General features: G+C 42.8%; 1 protein-coding gene across 5 annotated transcripts in view; it reads right to left on the reverse strand.

Moving 5' to 3' along the window:
- The window catches only part of AOAH (acyloxyacyl hydrolase), a 101,634-nt gene that overhangs the window by 21,892 nt on the left and 58,667 nt on the right, over positions 1-21,075 (reverse strand). For all 5 annotated transcript variants that reach the window (XM_065627377.1, XM_065627381.1, XM_065627379.1 and 2 more), the window contains 6 exons: positions 20,776-20,824; positions 19,585-19,679; positions 13,816-13,907; positions 11,386-11,468; positions 4,817-4,853; positions 3,727-3,801 (listed from right to left, as the gene is read on the reverse strand). In XM_065627377.1, coding sequence (XP_065483449.1) covers positions 3,727-3,801; positions 4,817-4,853; positions 11,386-11,468; positions 13,816-13,907; positions 19,585-19,679; positions 20,776-20,824 — 431 coding nt within the window. The remainder of the gene's footprint in view (positions 1-3,726; positions 3,802-4,816; positions 4,854-11,385; positions 11,469-13,815; positions 13,908-19,584; positions 19,680-20,775; positions 20,825-21,075) is intronic.

Below are 21,075 nucleotides of genomic sequence, written 5' to 3' on the forward strand. Positions count from 1 at the left end.
TTAAATTACTTCATTTTGCCTACAGCACTTGATTTCCAAGTACTGCTCTGATGTAAAGCCTCTAGCACAAGTAAACACACCAGTGTGAGCTGAAATTAATATGACATTCATAATTTCACTTTCTTTTGTCATTCTCTGCTGAAGTCATGCAAGTATTTCAGCGTGTTTCTTCACATTTCCTTTCTGTGTCAGGTTATGAAATTAAAACCGACTGAGAAGCAAGTTGTCTTGTAGTTATGTTTGTTTTGGGCTCTGCCATAAGGACTTCAAGGTGCCTGGGTGAGCACCGGGGGCTGTTGTGGTACCCTCATATAGTCCCTCTAGGAGGCATCAGCCAGTGATGACCTCTGCTCACCTGGCAGCTCTGGAAGCTGATGTTGGCCACAGTTCATTGCATCAGAGTATAGCAAGAGGATGCTAATGTTAGGATTCTTGCTGCATTGGATCTGAGTATTTTAGGGAGCTCTCCCTACCCCACTACAATACACAAATACACAATAACATCCTTGGATGCGCACACAGCTCCTGGATGTCATAACACCGTGGGTACCCTACCACACACATAACACGGAGGGGCCAGACAGCCTCATGCAACCTGTGCAAAGCTTTTCCAGCTCTCCTCTGTTACAGGGACCTCTGCCAGTCTCTTATAACTGGATCTGGCATAGTGCAAACACAGCTCTCCACCCTCCTTCTGCATGGGGTTCGTGGGTCTGGCCTGCCGTGTCCTGCAGGGCAGCAATTCCCCCTTCCTCATGGCCGCATCCCAAACAAATATCCCCCCAGCCAGTGTTTCAGCTACACCTCTGCTTTCCAGCCACATGCTGTTACATGCCCAGGGTTTGGGCACATGGGGCGATGAGCTGGTGAGTGGTCACACCCCGTGCACACAGACGTGCCACATGCACGTACACAGAGATCTGGATCCACGGTGCAGGAGTTCAGCTCCAGCTCGCTGCAGACAGGTGGCATGCCCAGGACACGAGCGCTAGACGTGTTCCATGATGGCACACCATTTTTAGGGCTGGAGGGGTGTAGCAGTGCTTTGGTGAAAGTGGCCTTACAATAAGGGCGTGTTATTCTCTTGCTGGTGCTGGTGTCACCTTGTACAAGTTTCCTTGCCGGTGGCTGCCTGCTCACCCCGCTTTGCTGCTGTCACCTTTCTGTTTGTTGCAGATGCCATAACTGCAAAGCTCGGAAAGAGAGGCTGGATAAATGGTGCCTTACCCCAAATACAACTAATAGGTGTGATAATTGTACATTATTTGAGACTGCTGGTACTCATTATTTTCTTGTCTCTTTTTTTTTTTTGTTCTAGGTCTGTGTGTCCCAAATTTACACCTCAGTGGGCTAAGAGATACCATTGCCATCTGTCTTTATTTTTCTAACCCCCCCGTTTGGACACCACAATGTGGAGACTACTGGGAACATGTAACACAGGCTGCCAATTTCATTATCTTTCTCCTCTACAAACATCCATATTACTCATTGCCCCGCACTTTGCATGGAATTAAATACTGGCATTTTAACAATGATTTGGCTAGGAGTTGTGTCTCCAGTGTGCTCAGCACATTTTACCTTTTGAAGGTAAAATACAGGACATGGCCAGAAAGGCTCTATTACTGCAGTTTAAAGCTGTCCTTGAAGAGGTTTTTATTTGTCAAGCCCGAAGTTTGAAGGCAAGCCTGTCGGATGCTCTGCATCCTCCGTAACCTCTGTGGGTACATCAGAGCCAGGGGCAGCTACACACGGTGACCAGACGCTGAAAAAATCTCTCTCTGCTGTACATCCCACTCGATGGAAACAGCATGTTGCTACAGAAGCTGCAGCATCTTTCCTTGCTGGAGTCACAGGGATCACTACAGCCTGATAGCCTCTTTTGATGCTGTAAATGTGTTGGAAGAAAACAGAGAGCAGAGAGAATTTGAGCAGACGAAAGTCTCTCTGCCAGGTAACGGAAGCTGGGATAAAAATACAACAGAGTTTCAAGTAATAAATACTGTTTTGGAACATACAAATGGGTGAGGCGAGGTCAAAATGGTTTAAATTTGTGGAAAATTTCTTTTTACTTCAGGCAAGAATAGAAAGCAGTATTAGAGATCGGGCAAGTGAAAGGAATAACCTGCAGAATGAGGAATAAAACAAAGGAAAAAGAGGTTCTTTTAGCAAAGCTAGTGAAACAGCAGAACTGAAATATGTACACAACAGAGCCTGGGCCAAGCCTGGGAGAAGACGCCTCAAAAGACTCTGTGGCAGGAGCCACAGACTTTATTGAAGGCGCTATTTGGGGTGGGGGGCTCATCATCATCCTGGGGGTGGTTGTAATGATACCTCCATAAGCTTCTCAACAAGCAAGGGCACAGGACAGTCTTGTCAGCAAGCAGCAGGAGGTCTGTGACTGCTCCTTCCCACTCAGCTGAAGGGTGGTGGCGTTATTTTCGAGGATTTGTGCGCCCTTCCCGTAACAGCAGGGCAGTGCTGAGGGCAGATCTGGCAGTTCTGGGCAGGGGCGTAGGGAGAGCACGAGCACCAGAGGGAGATGCCAAGGGTGAAGGTGTCATGGGAGGTTATTTCTGCTTGCTACCAGGGAAGGACCTACAAGCTGGCCCCTGTGGTCCCACTTCTAGCCCGTCTGAGGGCTCCCAGGTGCTGCAGCGGCAGGGAAAGCCCTGCCTGGCCTTTGGCTGTCCCCACCTAGAGCTCAATACCCGATGTTCAAAGTTTCAACACAAGCCCTTGCTGTTCAGCAAAGTTTTAGGGTACCAAAACCAGGATATTTTAATTGCGAAGCCTGAAAACCTGCGTAATAGCTCCAACTTTATTATGCAACCTGCAGGTGAGACTTTTCAAAGGCTCCGGAAGGCGACTTAGCCGAGCGTGCGTCATTCAGTAAAATGAATGTTTTGAAAGTCTCCGCATCAGTCAGACTTCTTTCTTCCGCTTAAAAGAAAACCTGAAGATTCATCATGGTGAAAATAATGTTAACTAACAACAGTACTTGGACCACCTGCAAAACCAAAACTGTGGTAGGTATGTGCTGTGCATTGGCCTGGTGTTTTCTGCCTTCCCACTGCCGGGAGGAAGGGAAGCATCCAACTAGTGACCTCTTGGCGTCCCCGAGAGCATTGTTAATGGATAACGCCAGAACTATTAGTTTTGAAAGCTTCAGTTCATTCTCCTGCTGAGCTTATGACGCGAGTAAAGCCAGAAAGACAAAAAAACCTCGTCAGGAGAGCACAGCAAAGACTGCAGGCAGCGTGCAGCAGAGGCAGGGTGAAAATAGACCTCAACAGGGGACTACGTTGTCATTCTTCAGAAAAGGTAAACCAGTCATGCTCTACCTGCTGACAGGAGGTGACACACTGGGTAAGACGGATATATATGCTTTTAAACTCTCTTTTTTTTTTTTTTTCCCCACCCTCCTGTTGCTGTTGTACTTTGTTTCATCTACTAAGTTAGAAATATTCTTCCTCAGACATGCCATTTGTCACTTTATCACCAGATTGTAAAAGAAATGAGGACTGGTAGATGACTATGACAAATACAGGTAAGGCAACAACCAACACTTTCAGCAGAAAAATACGAATGAAGCACAGAACAATAGCAAAGAAAAATGCCAACACGGGGAAGCGCAAAGCAGTGAGACATAAATGTCCAAGCAGCCAGCAATACTCTAAAGAAGTCAAATTTATGATACTCTAAATGTTAATTTGGTTTACACCTTACCCATTGCAGACATCATTCCCAATTGTAGCATAGATAACTATGGCTGGATTGTCCAACAGCTGGTTTCTGGCCAGGCTAAAAGATAAATACACAGCCATATTAATGGGGAAATACATTCTCAGCGTCTGAATCACACACCATGCTTGCATGAGATCACGTTTGGAATTAGCTCATTTAGATTTGGCCAATGCTCAGATGACTATGCTTCTAAATTTGGGAGATTTTTTTTCCCTACAGTTTTATATTTCTGAAATTTTGTTTGTTTGTTTTTCACTTCTCCATTTTGCCCCTCATGGCCTTGTCATCTTCAATGTTTTTCCTGCTGGCTTTCTATCTTCTTTGTACTATTCAGAAGCCAAATCAAGTAGTTTAATTCCGGGGCAAAGACACAAATCAAGATGGGAAGTTTTTAATCAGAGATGGGAGAAGAGGACTATGTTTGGCTGACAACTAAGTTTATGTGTAGGACTGGGCTCAAGATCGAATCAGGATGTGGTTTAAAGTTCAGTGCTAGAAGGCATGGATTCATTACTACTTTTTTTGGAGGAGAGAACAATAAATCCCTTAGGATGTGAACTATGTCAGCATCAAGCAAACTAAATCAAACCCAGCTGCCCCACAGCCCATCCAAATTCATCTTAAAAGGAGAGTTGCTGCCGCTCACTATCCAGTAGCTACTCAATCATGTCCATATGGAGATAACACAGTGGACCTGCCCATGTCTGTCTACATTTTTACACATCAGGAGTAGCACAGTTAGGGGGACACAAAGCACAGATTTAGGGAAAGGCTTAATCTCTTCCCTAAAATCACTGAAAATGCTCCATTGGCTTAACTGGGCTGAGATCAAGGCCCTGGAGATGGTGACATCTACACTTTAAAACAGTTTTTCTTCTGTCGATGAACGTTTATAGCAGAGAAGAAATAGCCAGCACTTCAGAGCACAGTGGCCAAGGGAAGCTGTGCTTTTTGGGACATTTGTGCATAATGCATTCTTTACAGTACTTTGCTTGTTTCTTTCCCAGAAGCAAGACTCCGGCAACACTTGTGTACTCCCAATCAGTTAATTGGAATCCCATTAAACACTCACCTTTTTATTAAATAGAGGAGGTTTCCTGAAGAACCACCTGATCACACGTAGTGGGAATTAGAGAAATAGTAGAACATCATTATAGTGACAAACGAAAGTGCAAACCCCAACTTCATTACATGTTTCCAAGAATGTAGAAGTGTTAAAAATAAAAATGGAAGAAGAAGCCTTCTCTGCAAGCTTTTTGGGTGCTGGCACTATCCAGCTATATCCAGGGACCTGCTGCCTCTTACCTGAGTCCTACACTTCAGGCTGCAGAAAATCAAATACTTGTTTGGATCTGGCCTTTAATCCAGATCTGGCAGCTTCTCCCCATCTGTTGAACATAGTAGTCTCTTGTAAACCAGCCAACCTGACTTGTCAACAGTTGATCTACTTTTAACTTTCCCTATAAATTGCAAAGGGAACTGTTCTCACTCTTCTGAGATAGTAAGTGTCTCACAGCTATAACATGTTGGGACAGATTCAGGCCCTAAACATAGGCACCAAGTGCCATTTTTGGCATCCCAGAGTATCCAAGACACCTGCAGCAGGGCTGCAGGATGCCTGAGAGATTGTGCACTTCTGGAAAGGCAGCCGACAGTTGGAAAGGTACTGTAAAGCATCTTAAACAGCACTAGATCCCAACGTTTGGGTGTCTGCATTGCTCTCCCCACGAGTGGCAGTCTCACGAAAAATAGCATTAGGCCAGCTGCACCCCTCTAGAGAAGCTCTGCATTTCAATGGTAATCCACCCAAATGGCTGGATGCAAAACTCTCCTCCTCCAGGAAAAGAGCTAGCTACACCTAAGTATCCGTGAGAGTCGACAATCTTTCATTTCTGTCTTGAATGAGAAAAGCATTCCCAATCAGGAAAGCCTTTATGCATAAAACTTACTAGCAGGTCTTTAAAGGTTATGCATATACATCCTAGTTAGCCACAGCACACAAATCAAAGTCCATCACCTGTGATGCAAGAACGATAGCAAACAAAGAGACAAAAAGGGCTTTATGCTTTGTTCAAGATCAGACCAGGACTGTGATTGCAAGAAGCACACCTCACAGCAATGTACAGAAATATAAACTTCAGAGAAGCGGGCCCTACAGGTTGTAATGGCTTTTATTTTGCAGTATTTTCACTCTACTCTTTTCTCGCTCCTTCTCCTCTTGTATTATATTTCCTCTATTCTTCGCTCAGCTCTTCCCTGGTCTCCTCTTTTCTGCATTGTTCCTCTGAAGCTTGCTTTGAGGAGCAAATCCTGTCCTCCCAGCAGCTCTTGGGGGGAAACTTATGGACAGAACATCATTAAATCCCTGCTGAATTGGTATAAGGGAAAGATCTAAGAGATAAACCCCTGAGGTAGCAATAATACACTTTGCATTTTAATAGTGGTCCCTTTGTTATCATCACTTACAGTGATGTCAACCACATATATCAAGGAATCCTTTATGTTTTAAATAATCCAGTTCTTCCAGGCTAAAAGTGAATATATCTGTCTGCTGCTTCTCTCCTGAGGGTTGCTGGTCCATTCAAAATCCAGCCCTTCTGTTGAGAAGCTCTCTTCAGTAAAATAAGAGCCCCACAAAATCCTTAGAAAATACAGCTTGGAACATAACTACCACCAGTAGATTTTTTTTTTTTTCTGTTTAATAGCCTTCTTTCAGCTAGAGTTCAACACCCCTCTGTTAAGCCATTCTGCTGCATGGCTCCCTGGACTGGGGCTGCAGTTCCAGCAAAAATAAACTGCTGGGATCTCTAAAAATTAAAAACATATTTACAAAAAAGTAGGAAGCTGTTCTTGGTTATGTATTACCCCAACCAGCGTAGGCAGTTATAAGCAGCTCTGTGGAAAGCATTAGCACAGTTACAAATCAAGTAAAAACATCAAGAAAATGAAGTGAGTTTTTAGAGAACTGTTTTCATGGGTAAATTAAGTCTTCAAGGAAGTTTTTGTGATACAGGATGCAATCTGTGATGAAAACATTCAAGAGAGAAAAAGACATGAGGCTGAACTGCTACCCTCAAGCTGCTGGATGTCCTGGCAGCTGTTCCTGGATCTCTCCTGCCCCCCTCTCTGTTGCTTGCCAAACATTTTCAGAATGGTAGAGTTTTTTAGTTTTAGTTCGAGGAGTCAGGGTTGGGTTTGCTTCTGCTCGTGAGCAACCCCAAGTTTCATAAACTTTGCAATACTTGAGATGCACTTCTTGATCTTCTTGCTCTCGGACCTTATGTGGCTGACAAGGAGCAGCACTAACGTGCGCTGAAAGAGCCCGGGTCCAGGTAGCAACAAAAGTACTGCGTGGCCAAGAATAGCTGATGGCCCTCTAATCTTTGGTCCTTTACGCTGTAAATGCAATTGGAAGCGTAACGCTGCAAAGGAAAGTGTCTCTGGTTTCCCCAAATGAACTTCAGGTGGGATAGAATTTCCAAGATATGAGGGAGAAAAAAAAGTTATTACTTCTTAAATGTCTTTGAAGCCAATGTGAGATATCTGGTGCTCGGTGGTTCAGTGAGCCACAGCGTGTGCTAACAAGGCCTAATTTTTCTGGTCAATGGCAAGAATCTCAAAGAGACAGATCAGATTACAAACGGCAAAGGAATATACAATACCTGTGTTTTGAAATAGCATACATTATCCAAGTATCTAATGCAAAACATAGAAGACAAGCGCAAGATTGTTCTGTAACTATTTAGAAATTTTGAGGGTCTCCACTTTCCCCATGTTTATCTAATGATTGGTTGGAACATTTTAGCAACTGATTTTACTATCAGGATACTTCTATCAAAACAAGGGATCTTCAACAAGTGCTGGAGAACATTTAGAAGAACTTTGTGACTCCACACCTGAGCCTTCGTTCCTGGCCCTCATACCTGAGGATCCCGCTCACCCAGTCAGAACCCAGAAATAGCACATGGCCTACAAACCTGTGTGAAGCTGCTGGAAGGCCAGACACCAAAACCATATTGGAAACAACGAACCAGTAAAAATTATCTGTAGAAAACTGTTCAGCAAGCCACTTAGATGGAAAACATTAGTTAGGACTATGAGCTGCCTGTTGTGCAGCCACAAGCTGAAAGCAGTAACGGTGGCATAGAACAGATTTGCTTTAGATTATTAACCTACACCTCACATACCAAATGTCTTGTGGGGTGTTCGGTGAGCAAAGCTGGTCTCCCAAAATGAACATCAGCAATTCTGATGTGAATAAATACACAGACCACGGGCAATATAAACAGAGAGCTGAGGAGCACCATCCCTGTCCCTGGCTGAACACCCTACCCCTCAGCAGGCTGCAGAGGAGGGAAGGGTCCACCATGTCCAGGGGATAATGGGATTTTTTAAGAAAGGAAAGGCAGAAATCCCGCTAGCATGGATGTTGAGGCAGCCTTCCTCCAGGCTTAAGATGCATGTCCTGGGAATGGCAATGGGAGAAAGTCCCTCCATGCTGAGCTCTGACACAGCGCTGGTGTTTCCGTTGAGGGGCTGGAGATGACCACTGCTCTTGGTCCCCAGCTTGGCTTGCCATCCCTGGGCTCTGGCTTTTGGCTGCATGCCTCCCTCAGCAGAAACATATCTCTGTCTCATCCTCTCACTGCCCATATGTGGGGCTGTGAAACATAATTTTCAGAGGAAGGTTAAGTTGTTCCAGGTGGGGCTAAGGTCAGGTTGGTGGCCAGATTTTTGCTTTACTGACATTGAGAGCAGCCATTCAAATTCTCCCATTCAGGGAAAATACTATGCCAAATGAGGCAAGAAAAGCAAACCTTTACAATGCAGTGTCGGTGCAATGATTAAGAGAAGATACTGAGGGAAGATATTCTGGGATTCTTCTGTCACTTGTAATTTCCCCCTTTTTAAATTCCCTTCTCAACTTTCTTCAGAGTCTTTTTTTCCTGACATAGGTTCACCTCCTTTTATCCTGCAGGTATCCTGCAGGTGTCTGTAGGGTAAGTGGAAAGGAGATATGTGAAGTGGAGAGAAAAAGGAATTGTGAACACAGTGAGAGACTTTAAAAAAAAAAAAAAAGAAAACTCTACGATGGAATTGGGAAAAAAGGAAGAGCAGGAAGTACAACCCCCATTAACTCAAAGAGAGTAGAACATGGTAATAGGGTATTGGGTACTGAGATGAACTGGAGATAAATGAGAAGAACCACTGACACTTGGTAATCCATTGACCATCTATTTTGGCCTTTTTAAAAATTCTCTCACCAGAAAGCACATCTAGGGGACTGCAACAATGGGAGCCACCAGCCCTAGTGCCCTGCGACTTACAGATGAGAAAGAAGCTCCCAACACATTGTAAAACACTTGTGCAGAAGACCTGGAGCCTTCAGGAGCACCACGTGTGCCACAGGAAGGAGGGAGGCAAATGAGAGGCATTGCCAATGTCATCAGTGCTGGCACCAGAAGGCAATTCTTTCGGCAAAAATGCCCATCTGAGCCTGGAAGTGATCCTTGCTTCATGTTACCTGTCTCTGCAACCTTTTCCGCCTGGTAAGATCTCTGTCTGTCAGAGGTGGGGGGCTGGGGCAGACCCTTTCTGATCCTAAATCTCACAGGAAATCCCGAGCATTTAACAAGTTTCTAATTATCACTAGATGCAGCAGAGCTCCTCACTCGCAGTCAACATGGCTCATCTGTTGGAAAGGAAGAGCACCCTTATGGGAAGCCAAATTATCTACCCAAGGAGAATAAATTTTCCCAAGCTTCTACAGCCAGTTTTCTGAAGCATAAAAATTAATTAAATACAATAGAAACACAATGTGATAATCATAGAATAATCAAGTATCTTTTAAACCTGCTGTTGGGGACATCACCTAATCCAACACACAAAAGCTAACATCATAGACCTTAATTTCTAAGGGAGATTACTGTCATCTCTTCATAAAATCCCTTTGACAAATTTAATCAAACTCTGTCTTGAAACAACTCAGGGTTTCTGTTTTGCCCCCACTCCTTGATTTTGAGGGCTATTCTAGTTTATCTCTCCTTGATAGTAACCTTTTAAAAAAATTTCCTCTCCAAATAGAGGTAGGATTAATGATTAATTAAATCCATGTTCTTGTAATCCCTTTTAATTTTTGCTTTGCTCAATTGCCAAGGTGTCTTAACATCCCTTCAGAAGTCTCCATTGCCCTAATCTTCTCCAAAGCCCTTCTCTGCATCTATTCCCACCTAAATCTGTCCTCCCTAAGCAAAGGGGACCAAATTCTGAGGTCTTATCAGTGGCTTATGCGAGGAAGCACTGTCTCTGGAGAAAATACTGTGTATGATGCATTTTGCAACCTCCTTGGTCTCTTTCCAGCTTTATCCTGCACTACCAGCTGTTCCTTGAAATTCCCCTTTGCACCCCAATGCCTCTCTCCATCCACTATCTCTGGCTGATGAGCCGCTAGTGTACAGACAAGAGTTTCATCATTAGCTCCGAAATGCATGTATTGTACAATTGTATTTTCTGCAATTTCTGTCACTGCTGTTTGCAAGCTCATCTAAATTATTCCCGTGTAAGAAAGTGGCCCAATTCAGGATGGTTAATACTTTGGAATTTTGCATCATTTACAGATGCTGTCCGGCATGCACCTTGGTCTTTGCTCTCAGGTGAGCACGCCAAATGTTAAGCACTGTTAGCCTCAGGAGAGAGCATGAGGAACACAGGTCCTTTGCTCAAACCCACTGCTCTTCCCTGCTTAGGTGGTTCTCCACCCACCTCTTATATCTTGTATTAATCTTCCTCTTCTTCACCGTGCACAAGCATTTCCTGTGAGGTACCATGCAAGACATTTAATTCTAGGTATATTAGGTCTGCTGCATATACCCTTGGCAACTCAAGATGTTATTTCATAGAGAGATGTTAAGCCAGTTTCATGAAATTAATTAATTAATTAAAATGTAAGTGTTAAATTTTGTCCCAGCTTTGGTTTACCTGTGTGTCCTTGATTATTCTTTTAAAATCTTTTCTAAGAGCACATCAAGATGCCTGTACCACTGGCCTCCCCCAGTTTTGCAAGAGGACTTCTGTTTGCTGGTCTCCAGCTCCACAGGATGTCACAGGACCTCATGGACACCCTTGCTATGAGACTGATGACTCTTTTGTGCCCACTCTGCCGGCCGGTGTGGCAGCACTGTGAGTCCCCTGTGCTGCTGTGGGGTGCAGTGTAGGACCACCCCAGCATCCCCCATGGAAGTGCAGAGCAGGGGGGGGCAGGCAAGAGAGGACCATGCCACAGCCTCTGGAGGAGATGGAGGGCAGAGTTTCAGCTCCATCACTACTAGTGACATCCCTCTAAATCCCCCCTTTTGGCTATGGCCAAAAAAACCCCCCATAGAGTTACAGTGGGGTACACTGGTTTTTAGCCCAGTGGAAATTCTTTGTGCATAGATAGAAGTGATCAAGCCACACACCTCCCTACTCCTAGCTAGAAGAAAAGACACCGAGTTAAATAAGTGCTGTTCTCTATTTTTCCATGAGAAACTCACACAATTAGAAAGGGGTTTCTCTTTTTGTTTCTGAAAGATGTTCATTAATGCAGCATCAAGTGTCAGACTAGTAAGGTTGAGAAAAAGAAATTGAAAAAACTTAACATACCATTTTGGGAAATGTTCTGTAAGTCTCTGTGATTACAGCGATTTCTCCTGCGTAAACGTAGATACAGAGAGTCTGTCCAGCCTCTAAAATAAATTGAGAAAATGCAAGCTGCTAAACTCATGATGAAAACACAGATGATATTAAAAATGAAGTGCATTTTAGTCTCTGAACAATTCTGTGCCCCAGTTATGTGTATACTTCTATTTGACCATCTCTCTTTTTTTGTGGTCATAAATCTTTTTCATCTCGAACAGGTTGGCCTAAAAGGGAAGCCAAGACATCCTCTCAGAAACTATAAACTCATGGAGAGTTTCTTTGAAATTGTTCCATCCAGGGTGCTTTTATGTTGGTCTTTCAGATAAGGTGTCTAAAAACCTTTTTGTTATACATCATTTATCAAAACAATCCTGTTGATTGCTCACTAATTGACTTTTCAATTGGTTGTTATGGAACAGTAAATTTGAGAGAAGATACATTGGCAAGGCATTCATTTCTCAATGCCATATATTTTGGAAGGATTGATCTGAAAACAGGTTATGCTTAATTGTAATTAGTTCTCTCCTTTAGTTTGCACTGTTGAGAAAAATGAAAATGCAAATGAAAAGGAAGCTGATGAAAAGACCATGCTCCCAGCCATGAGTACATGGTCATCTTGATCCAGGCTGCTGATTTTGTGTTTGAACATAGACATCGAAGCAATCAGATAACTTGAATGCCATGCCTTAGAACAGCAAAACTGGATGAATGCAGAGAAACAGAAGACAATGACAAGTTTTGAAACCAGCAATAAAAAGTAACTACCTAGATAGAAATGCAGGAGAACATCAACCAGTCACCATGCAACGGGCTACACAAGAAATGGTCGAGCTCTTCGGTGTTCAGCATAGCAGGTGGGCAGATGAGGAGAAGCAAACAGATGTTCCAGGTCAGAGGATATTAATTAAAAAGTGGTGTCCTCATTCACCCATCAGGGCGTGGGAAAGATGGGCATGGACCACATCAATTTGTGTCTCTATTTCTGCAGTCTTGGAGTAAACGGGAGCCTCCCACTGCACATTGCAAGACCAGTCTGCACCACACTTAGTCCTTGAGATGTGGGATTTTGAAGTGCCTTGAAGTCCCAAACAGTCCTTTTTTTTTTTTTTTTTTCTTTTCTCCCAGATGTGGAAAAGTTTAAAAGATTAGAAAAGAGATTAAAACTAAACATTGAACCAAGGCCTATCACTGATAACTTTAGGGTCAATACCAAGCTCTGATCACTTGTGAACTTCAGTTAAGTACTGTGTATTGAGTAGCTGGACATCGTAATAGCTTTTTAAAGGTCGGTTTTGCTGCTGACTCCAAAAGAGGAGGCTGCATAGATATTCTCTGCTGGCTTGTCAAGTGGTGTACCTTCTTAAAGCATAGACTGTGTGACTGCAGCTGAGGCTGGGAACCTGGTTTTTGCACAGGGAGAAAAAAGGAAGCAAAAAGTACAAGTGTATGGTGCAACAGATTTTTTTCCTGGAAGAGAATATATTCTGCCAACTTTTAAATTCTGTTGGTAGCGAGCCTCTTTAGGCTTGACTCATGCTTAGTTTGGCATTTCACGATATTCATGACCTATCTTAGACATATAAAATATAATTATCTGAAACTCAGGCCAGACAGGCACTGTTGATTATTGTATCCTTCTGATCTGGCAGGGGTCAAGGGCCTCTTAATGCTGGCCAGAAAGATGATTAACAAAATTATGAATATTTTTTTTAACTTCACAGTTAAAACTGCAAGCATTTCAAGGTGCTTTCCTTGTGTTTGGGCTTATTTTCCTTCCCTTTTGGCAGAGACTTGTTTTTTTTCCATCTATCCCTGCATCCTTCCCCATCCGCATGAGCAATGTAACACAGCAAATTAGGTCACAGGCACTTCCAAATTAATCTTTTGCTACTTCCCTCCAAATGTGGGAAAAAAAAAAAAAAGGAGAAGCAAGATTGCCCCCAAAAAAAGGGAACACCATGAAATAACCTGGGGTTACAATTTGTTCCGTTGTTTCAGCAGCAAAAAAGAAACAGTAGGAAAAAAAAAAGGAAAATACTGATTTTTTTGTTAGTTTCAGCAATGCTCCCCTTCCCCCTGACCCAGAACTTTGGAGAAAAGCAAGACTGGTTTTTATTTCTTCAGTTTTTTCTCCTTCTAAATTACAGTTTGACCAGCTCTAAAAACCACTCTGAATTTCAGGAAGACTGACTGGGCCAGACTATTGTGCATTGTCTATATATTTAAAATATTTCTTTAAATCCCTAGATCCCATGTTGATCTTGATTTTAAAAAGAGCAGAAGCAGAGCTGACTAGCATTTTTATCTTTCAAGCACTGTGTTTTTTTTTTAGTTGCTGTGCTCTGAGGGACCTTCAGACTTGCTATGACTTGGTCACCCCGCCTGTTGTCTTACCCGATGGTGGAGTTCAGAAACCCAGTGATCTCTGAGAACTGGGGCCAGTCAAACTCGTCAGTGAAAGCCATTGGGAGGTTAGTAAATGATTTCTGAAAAGAGAAATTTCAGAATCAACACAGTTTCAATCTCACAGACAAAAAAATCCTTTCAGCAAACTTGAAGAACTTCTTAGCTGGAGCATTGGCTGGGCAGAAGCAACTGTAATTATAGCTGTAGCACTAATTATTTATGCATATACTTAAAAAGCTGACTATTGTATGATGGACCTACCAAGAGACAGAGGAAGGAAAAGCAGAAGAGAAATCTGAACTGCATCTCCTGGCGCTGCTAAATTCTGAAAGAGCCCAAAACTCCTCCTGAGGTGGAGCACGTACTGCAGGTCCAGACCACCAAGGTGGCAGATGTTTGCTGCAGCATCTGTCCTGTGCAAAGGTGGGTCTCCTTGGGCACAAGGGGAGATGCATATATGGCAGAGGGACAACATCAAATTCACTCAAAGCTCTCTTGCCCTCTCCAGCAGAATGAACTGCAGGCATCTGACCCCTTAAAAAACTCTAGTTGGTCCTCACTGCAAATTTCTGGGTTGTCGCTGAATAAACAGAGTCAGAAACGCCCCTAAGCATGGAAGGGACCAGGGAGGAAAAATACATGCTCTGCCATAACCTTCCCATGCAAACAGATGCAACCTTTACCCTTCTATGTTTTTTGCTAATATTAGTCCCTAATGATTTTTTTTTTTAAGTGACTGTCTCTACGCAGATGCAAACCATGTTGCACATTCAAAACACAGTGCCCTGTTCGTTTCCACTTTGATTTGTGAACGTGTCAAAAATCATGAAAGGTGAGAAAAATGGCCTCAAGAAATCGCGCCACCTCAGAAGGACGAGAACATGGAGTAAATTTTCAGCTTCTCTTAGTCTGGGGTACGCTCGCAAAGACAAATGCATAAATCCAGTGTGCTCATACTGAAAAACTGTTGATGAAAAAGGTAATAACCAAAAGAAGGTCAAAACATAAAATCAGAGAACTTACAGGCTAGTTTAATCCATGTAATTTATTAGCTTCATTTTCTTTTGTTGCAATTGTGGGGTTACCTTAAATGCTCACTGCTATAAACAGCAAGCAGGCGAGTAATTCTTTCTCCAGGAGGGTCAGAGGTAACTGAGGAGCCACAGAAAAGCTAATGCTTGTGGTCCCCACCAAGTCCTCACTCCCACAAAATTATTGTTTAGGTGAATGGGAGCTCTGCTTGAGTATATGACTATAGGTTTTGTCTGTAAGAGGATGGGGGAGATGCAGGGAAAGGCGAGGAGACGCAAGAAAAGGGGGGTTGTGTGGGGCAGGAGAAATCCTGAAGCCAAGCTCTGAGCAGCCTAATGCAGAACAGATGCCAGCTTAAAGCATATAACAGCATATTTGACCTACTTACAGTAGATTTGCATTAGTTACCAGGGTGAAAATGGGCCTGGTTTAATTATCTTTCAGTTGGTTCTCTCTCATATATATATATATATGTGTGTATATATAAAATACATGTGTGTGTCCTTCTGTGTATCTGTATCCATATACATACTTTTTCTTTTTTTTTAATTTTTAAGACTGTAGGGAACTTCCAAATTTGCCTTCTTCAAATCTGATAGTTTTGTGTGCAAAGAGGCACTTATTCTAAGAGCATAACTGTGAGCAGAAGTGGAGGGGTACAGAATGGCTTAGCCGTTTGCAATATTTGCCGCCTTGTAGCTTTGCATTAAAAGTGACAGAAATATTGAAATAGTCACTTAGCATAGAACGAACTATAGATATGATCTCTCATAAGTCACAGCATGTAAGAGTATAAAAAGAGCCCAAAAATGATTAAATATTTTTAAAACAAATCCTTCTATGACCAATCCTCTCATTATTTCCCACTGGCACTCTAAAACAATATTTTCATTGGACAAGTCCCAATAATTTTTAACTGCATTTTTTTTTCCCCTGAAAACTTAGCTTAAATATGAATTAGATAGAACCTAATTGACTTGCAAATTGATTTGGAAAGGAACATTTGAGCCCAAAATTACAGTTGCATTTGAAAACTTTATATACGTTAACATTGACACTGTTCCAGCAAAGCACTTAAAGCCAGACTTTGGAAAATATTTCAGGACTGAAGGTTGAAGATGAGTAGTTATTGGAAATTTCTAGACCTCGAGCTCTGCAGTGATGTAGTTTGGAAATCATGGTCTAACAGACTGCGTTTTGCTTAATCTCAGAGGCAAATCTGTCCCACTCTAGAGGTGGATCTATGTTGGCTTTTAGCTTAAAACTCTTCTGAGCACAGCCTTGTTTAAATACCACTTCCTAGATTATTCTGGCTGAGAAACCATGTTTCAGCCTATCTGCCAGATTTTAGCAGAGAATGATTAGAAAGTTATTCCAGCCTAGCTTCAAATGCCATGTTTTAGCCTCAAATGCTCTAGATGGGTCTCATTTCAAAGGAATGTCCTCATCTCCTAGATGTGTCCTACCTTGAAATACATATCTCTGAATCCTCCTGCTTCTCTTGCACTGGGTAGCCAAAGCCATGGCTGATGCTAAATGCATACACACCCCGAGATGCTCTGGACCAAATTAGCTTAAATGGAACAAGGTTCAGGGCTGCTATGGCAGGAGATTTTCAAAATCAGGACACAAAATGGCATTGGAAACCTAACAGTGATACTGGTCTTTAGAAATTGCACTTGTAAAAATCCTGGAAACACTGAAGTGTTCCTTAATTTGAAGGGGAATTGAATATTTGTTTTCATACAGACTTTAATGATGTTCAAATCCTCATGACGGCATTAAGTATAGCAGATGACTTTCTTATTCTAAGTATACAAATAAGCAAGCCTTGGAGCTCTTGAGGAAAGCACAGACTATTTTTTTAAAAAGTATGTATGGCATTTCTACTCTGTAAAGTTGCATGGGACATAGGTTTGAAATTAGCAAATTTGTTATTTCCCCTAAAAGGTAGAGTCTTAGTCATCACAATATCAGCTGGGATAAGATTGCCTGCAATTAACTGGGTTTAGAGGGAAGCTAGTGATTGTTTTTAATAAGATTATCACAGGTCAAACTCCTGTTTTTTCTAGTGGTGCAAAAAAAAAAGTCAGTGGGGTAAGTGTTTGGGATATCCTGAATCCGCATTTAAAGAGATGTTGGGTTCTTTTAACAGGAAATACACAGTATAAAACAGTTACTTTAATGAAAACTGAGAACCTCTTGAGTTTGTGCACAAGTAGATGTTTGCTGGATAATAGACAGACATGGGATTTATTTTTCTCTTTATTCAGCATGAAATAGAGATCCAAGAGTTTTAAAATGCATCTTCCTAGAAAGGGTATAATTTCCAGCACATTTATAAATACAGTGCTTTTATCTCCGGATAAAATAGTCTCTAAAATGAGATTTAAAAGCAAGCTTCTATCCCAGACATATAACAGAAAAATGCTGCATTTAGTAGCTATTTGGAAGTCAATTGCAAGCAGATGGACAGAGCAGCAGGAGCATAATATCCATCACTAGACACATCAGTATTTTCAACATTAGCTTTCCGTGAAAACTGTCACCTCAAAAAAAACACACCCCAGTATTTTTTCTGCTTTGATAAACATCATCAAGTGCATGTCCACTGCATTACACTTCATTTTTAGTGTCTGAATTTTCAGGCCAAAGGAATGAACATTCAGCTCAATTCTTGCTGAACCTTTTAAAAGAAGAAAAGCCTGGCGAACCCAAAACCTATCGACAAGCAGAAAGCCAAAATAAAGTTGACTCATCCCCTTGTTACAGCTGTATATTTCTCTTCCTGTAATTGCATTGGGTTTACTGGAGCGATGGCAAGTTAAGGACAGAGCCATGTTCCTGGCTGTCTTTGCAGGAATAGTCAGGCAGGTGTCCTCAGCGATGGTTCCGACATCATTTTCTCTGTGTTGCTGCACCTCCGCTAGAGCTCCGTAGGGTAGACCTTGGGACTCAGCAGTACCAGGTTGGTCAAAAACTTCAAAATCAAGGTAGCTGTAACTTCCTTGCCCCAGTATAGGCCACTAGCTCTAACCTGGAGTCACTTTTTCTGCAAAGACAAGCAGCCCACTTCTCCCTTTCCAATCAGTTCTTGATCTTCCTCACATGCTGGCCACATGGAGTTGGGCACTGAGAGCATCTATTTGTTGGGCCTTACACAGAGAGCACCAGTTCCCTTCCCACGTGAGTTGCTCTGCACCCATCAGAGAGTAACAAATTGTCATCAAAACTCACTTTATAATCCGCACTGCATCTCCTGACCTTGAAGTTTCTGCTTCTCCGTGCCATTACCAGCCCTCGACCCATCCAGCTAGTGGACCAGCAAGATTCAAGCAAGAGAAATACTTTCTAACCCTTAACGGCAGTGATAATAAAATGCTGATATAGTCTAAAACTATTATTGCCTACACGGCTCTGCTACCATCATTAGTGCCGGAATCATCATCACCATCAGTATTATTACCATCTTTATCAGACAAGATAATCTCAATTATCATTAGTGCTAATTTATTATGCTCATCATCAGCTCTGTCATCAGTGTCACTCGTCTAATCGTTGCTCATAAACGTTTAACAAATGAAAACAACTGCTAATCTGCAACATTTAAATCAGTTGAGATCTGGGAGCAAAAGTGGGAAAATGCATGAAAACTCTCAGACCTCCAACAGCACTGTAACTACTTGCATTTTGGAATAAGTACTGTTCTCCAGAAAATGTCCATATCTTTCTTCCACAGAGACCAGTGGAGGAGTAGCAGGTTTTCACCAGGGAAAGTGGGCAATGACGATCCACTCAGCCCTGTGCAACAGACCCTTGTGCAGAGAAGGACAACACACGGTCCTCCCTGGCTAGAGAGTGACACCAGCTCGGGATAGGAAACAACAGCAAAGGACAGGAGCATAACCATGTGCTTATCTCCACCCCCTAATTGCACTTTGCTAGAATGATCTGTTCTTCTCAGTTACTTCATTCCATGCCAGTGAACTGCAACAGCTGAGGCTCAGCGTAATTCACAGTCAGGCGCATTTTGTTGTTGTTTGAAAATGGGAAATGCTGGGATACTGCCCAGAGACTGACATCAATGTGTTGGTGGTATTTTATGGTCAGTACTGAAACTTTTCTCTTTTGGACAAGTCCATTATAAACCCTTGGATGACCCCTAAACACTTGCCGATGTATTGGTGGAATGAGCCTCAGAGCCTCAACACTGGAGTTACTAGACCTATTTCGCATATGCCACAGATGAGGGAAAACAATCCAGGATGTGTCATTTCAAAGTCAAATGCCTAAACCAGAAGTTCCCGGACTGTCAGCAGGTTCGCTTCTGCAGCACTGTCACAGCGAGGAGCCATACCAATAAGCCCGCTAATGGCAGGACTGATCCCACAGACAGCACGGGTTGCCTTGAGCTGCAGGCATGTGCGTGGAAGGCCAGATGTCCTGGTTTGTGTCTCTGGCACAACACCGCGCCACCGAAGCCAAACTCTTCCCTGACCCAATTGCACAGATGTTGGGGGAGCGGTGGTAGCGCAGGGCTGTGCTTTTTTTGTCATCAGAAGAGCAGCCACAGTAGGGCACTGACTCGCATGAGACCATGACTACAAATTCCAGTGCAACGAGACATTTCGCACTTGTTCCCCCTTGGCAACCTACGGCACAGGGGAGAAAGCAAACAACAACCCGCGACGGAGAGGTTTCGGCAACCCGAACACGATTCCTCACCGCTGACATCTGCGTGACGGTCATCCACTCGGGAGGGATGTGGAAGTGAGCACCAGCTGAGTCGCCCAACAGCACGACCCCTTGCGAGTCCGCACCTAATTAATGCATTTTATTAGTCACACATGCAGAGAGAGCAAACAGAAACAGAGGATGGAAAACAACCCTTATAGCAATGGCAGCTGACAGAGGCTATGCCACCCTCCACCTGACTGAAGTGTTCAGACCCTGCAATGGGATTATTTGCTCCATCTGCAGCAAAAGCTGACTGACAGGCATGTGCCAGCAACCCTAGAGAAACCACCGGGGACTGGGCATGAAAAACAGGGAGAGGTCTTGCTAATCAGAAAAAATCCTGGTTGCATTCAAGGATGTGCGGCTAAAATTTATCTTAACTACCCATAGAATAAGCATTATAAAGTACTTAAACATATAGAGAAATCAGACTACTCAGGAAACTGCTTAAAGCTCCTTATTATAATAACAGAACGGGGTGGTGGATGTGCTGCTCATATGAGTATTTCTGCTGGAACAATCTGGCTGGTTTATAATTAATGTTACTTAGCACTTGTAGATTGCCTTTCATCTAAAAATGTTGAAAAGTCTTGCCAGGCAACGGTTCACCCCCCCGGATGCTGATTTAGATATAAAGCAAGATGGCCAGCAGCTGTAGCCACGGCTGTTTAGTAGGGGTGTTATTTGTGCATACCTGTATGTACAGGCACCCACATTGCTGTCAGCGAGACTGGCTGACAGCGTCACTCCACCTCTCTAAGGCCTTCTCTGGAAAAGCATCAGCATCACTGCTGGCACAATTGCTGGTGTTTACAGCAACGGGTCAAACAGGACACACACGGTGATTAAACTGCTCTCCTGGACCCTCTGGTTAGGCTTCAGGCACCACAGAAGGCGCATGGGTGACATCTCTGTTTGATGCTGTCCCTTGTCTATGTATTTCAACTTAATAACTGAGCTGGCTTTTAACAGGAAATTACCAGCAGCCTCTGCTTTTCACATTTAATCTTTGCCCATCCTCAAGATTAAAAAAAAAAAAAATCGCCATTTTGCCTTTCTCTTGAAGATGTAAAACCCATTGTCTTTCCCCTACATTAGCAATGACTGTGAAAATATTGAAAAATTTATGAAACTAATGCAAAAGACACATGGTTTCTTGTAATGACTGTAAAGATTTACCTTTGCAGAATTTCTCCTCGTAGGGAATTCCGTCTTTTGGATCCACGCCCTGTTGGAAGAGAGAAGGGACAGATGATAGAATCTATCTAGTCCTTGAAAAATGGCACTGCAAAACAGAGGCTGAGAATTCGGTTCTTCTTGAATGTTAGCCTGCAGGAAGCACTGCATCATGATAATGATGTTTTCCATTACATTATTTTAATAAGTATATGTATATTTAAATTAATTATAATAGCTGTAATTTAAATAATCATAAGCATCAATAAACAAACTTTGCTCATAACCACTTCCCCTATGCTT

The sequence above is a fragment of the Caloenas nicobarica genome, chromosome 2 (genome assembly GCF_036013445.1).
Source record: "Caloenas nicobarica isolate bCalNic1 chromosome 2, bCalNic1.hap1, whole genome shotgun sequence".
Taxonomy (NCBI): Eukaryota; Metazoa; Chordata; class Aves; order Columbiformes; family Columbidae; genus Caloenas; species Caloenas nicobarica.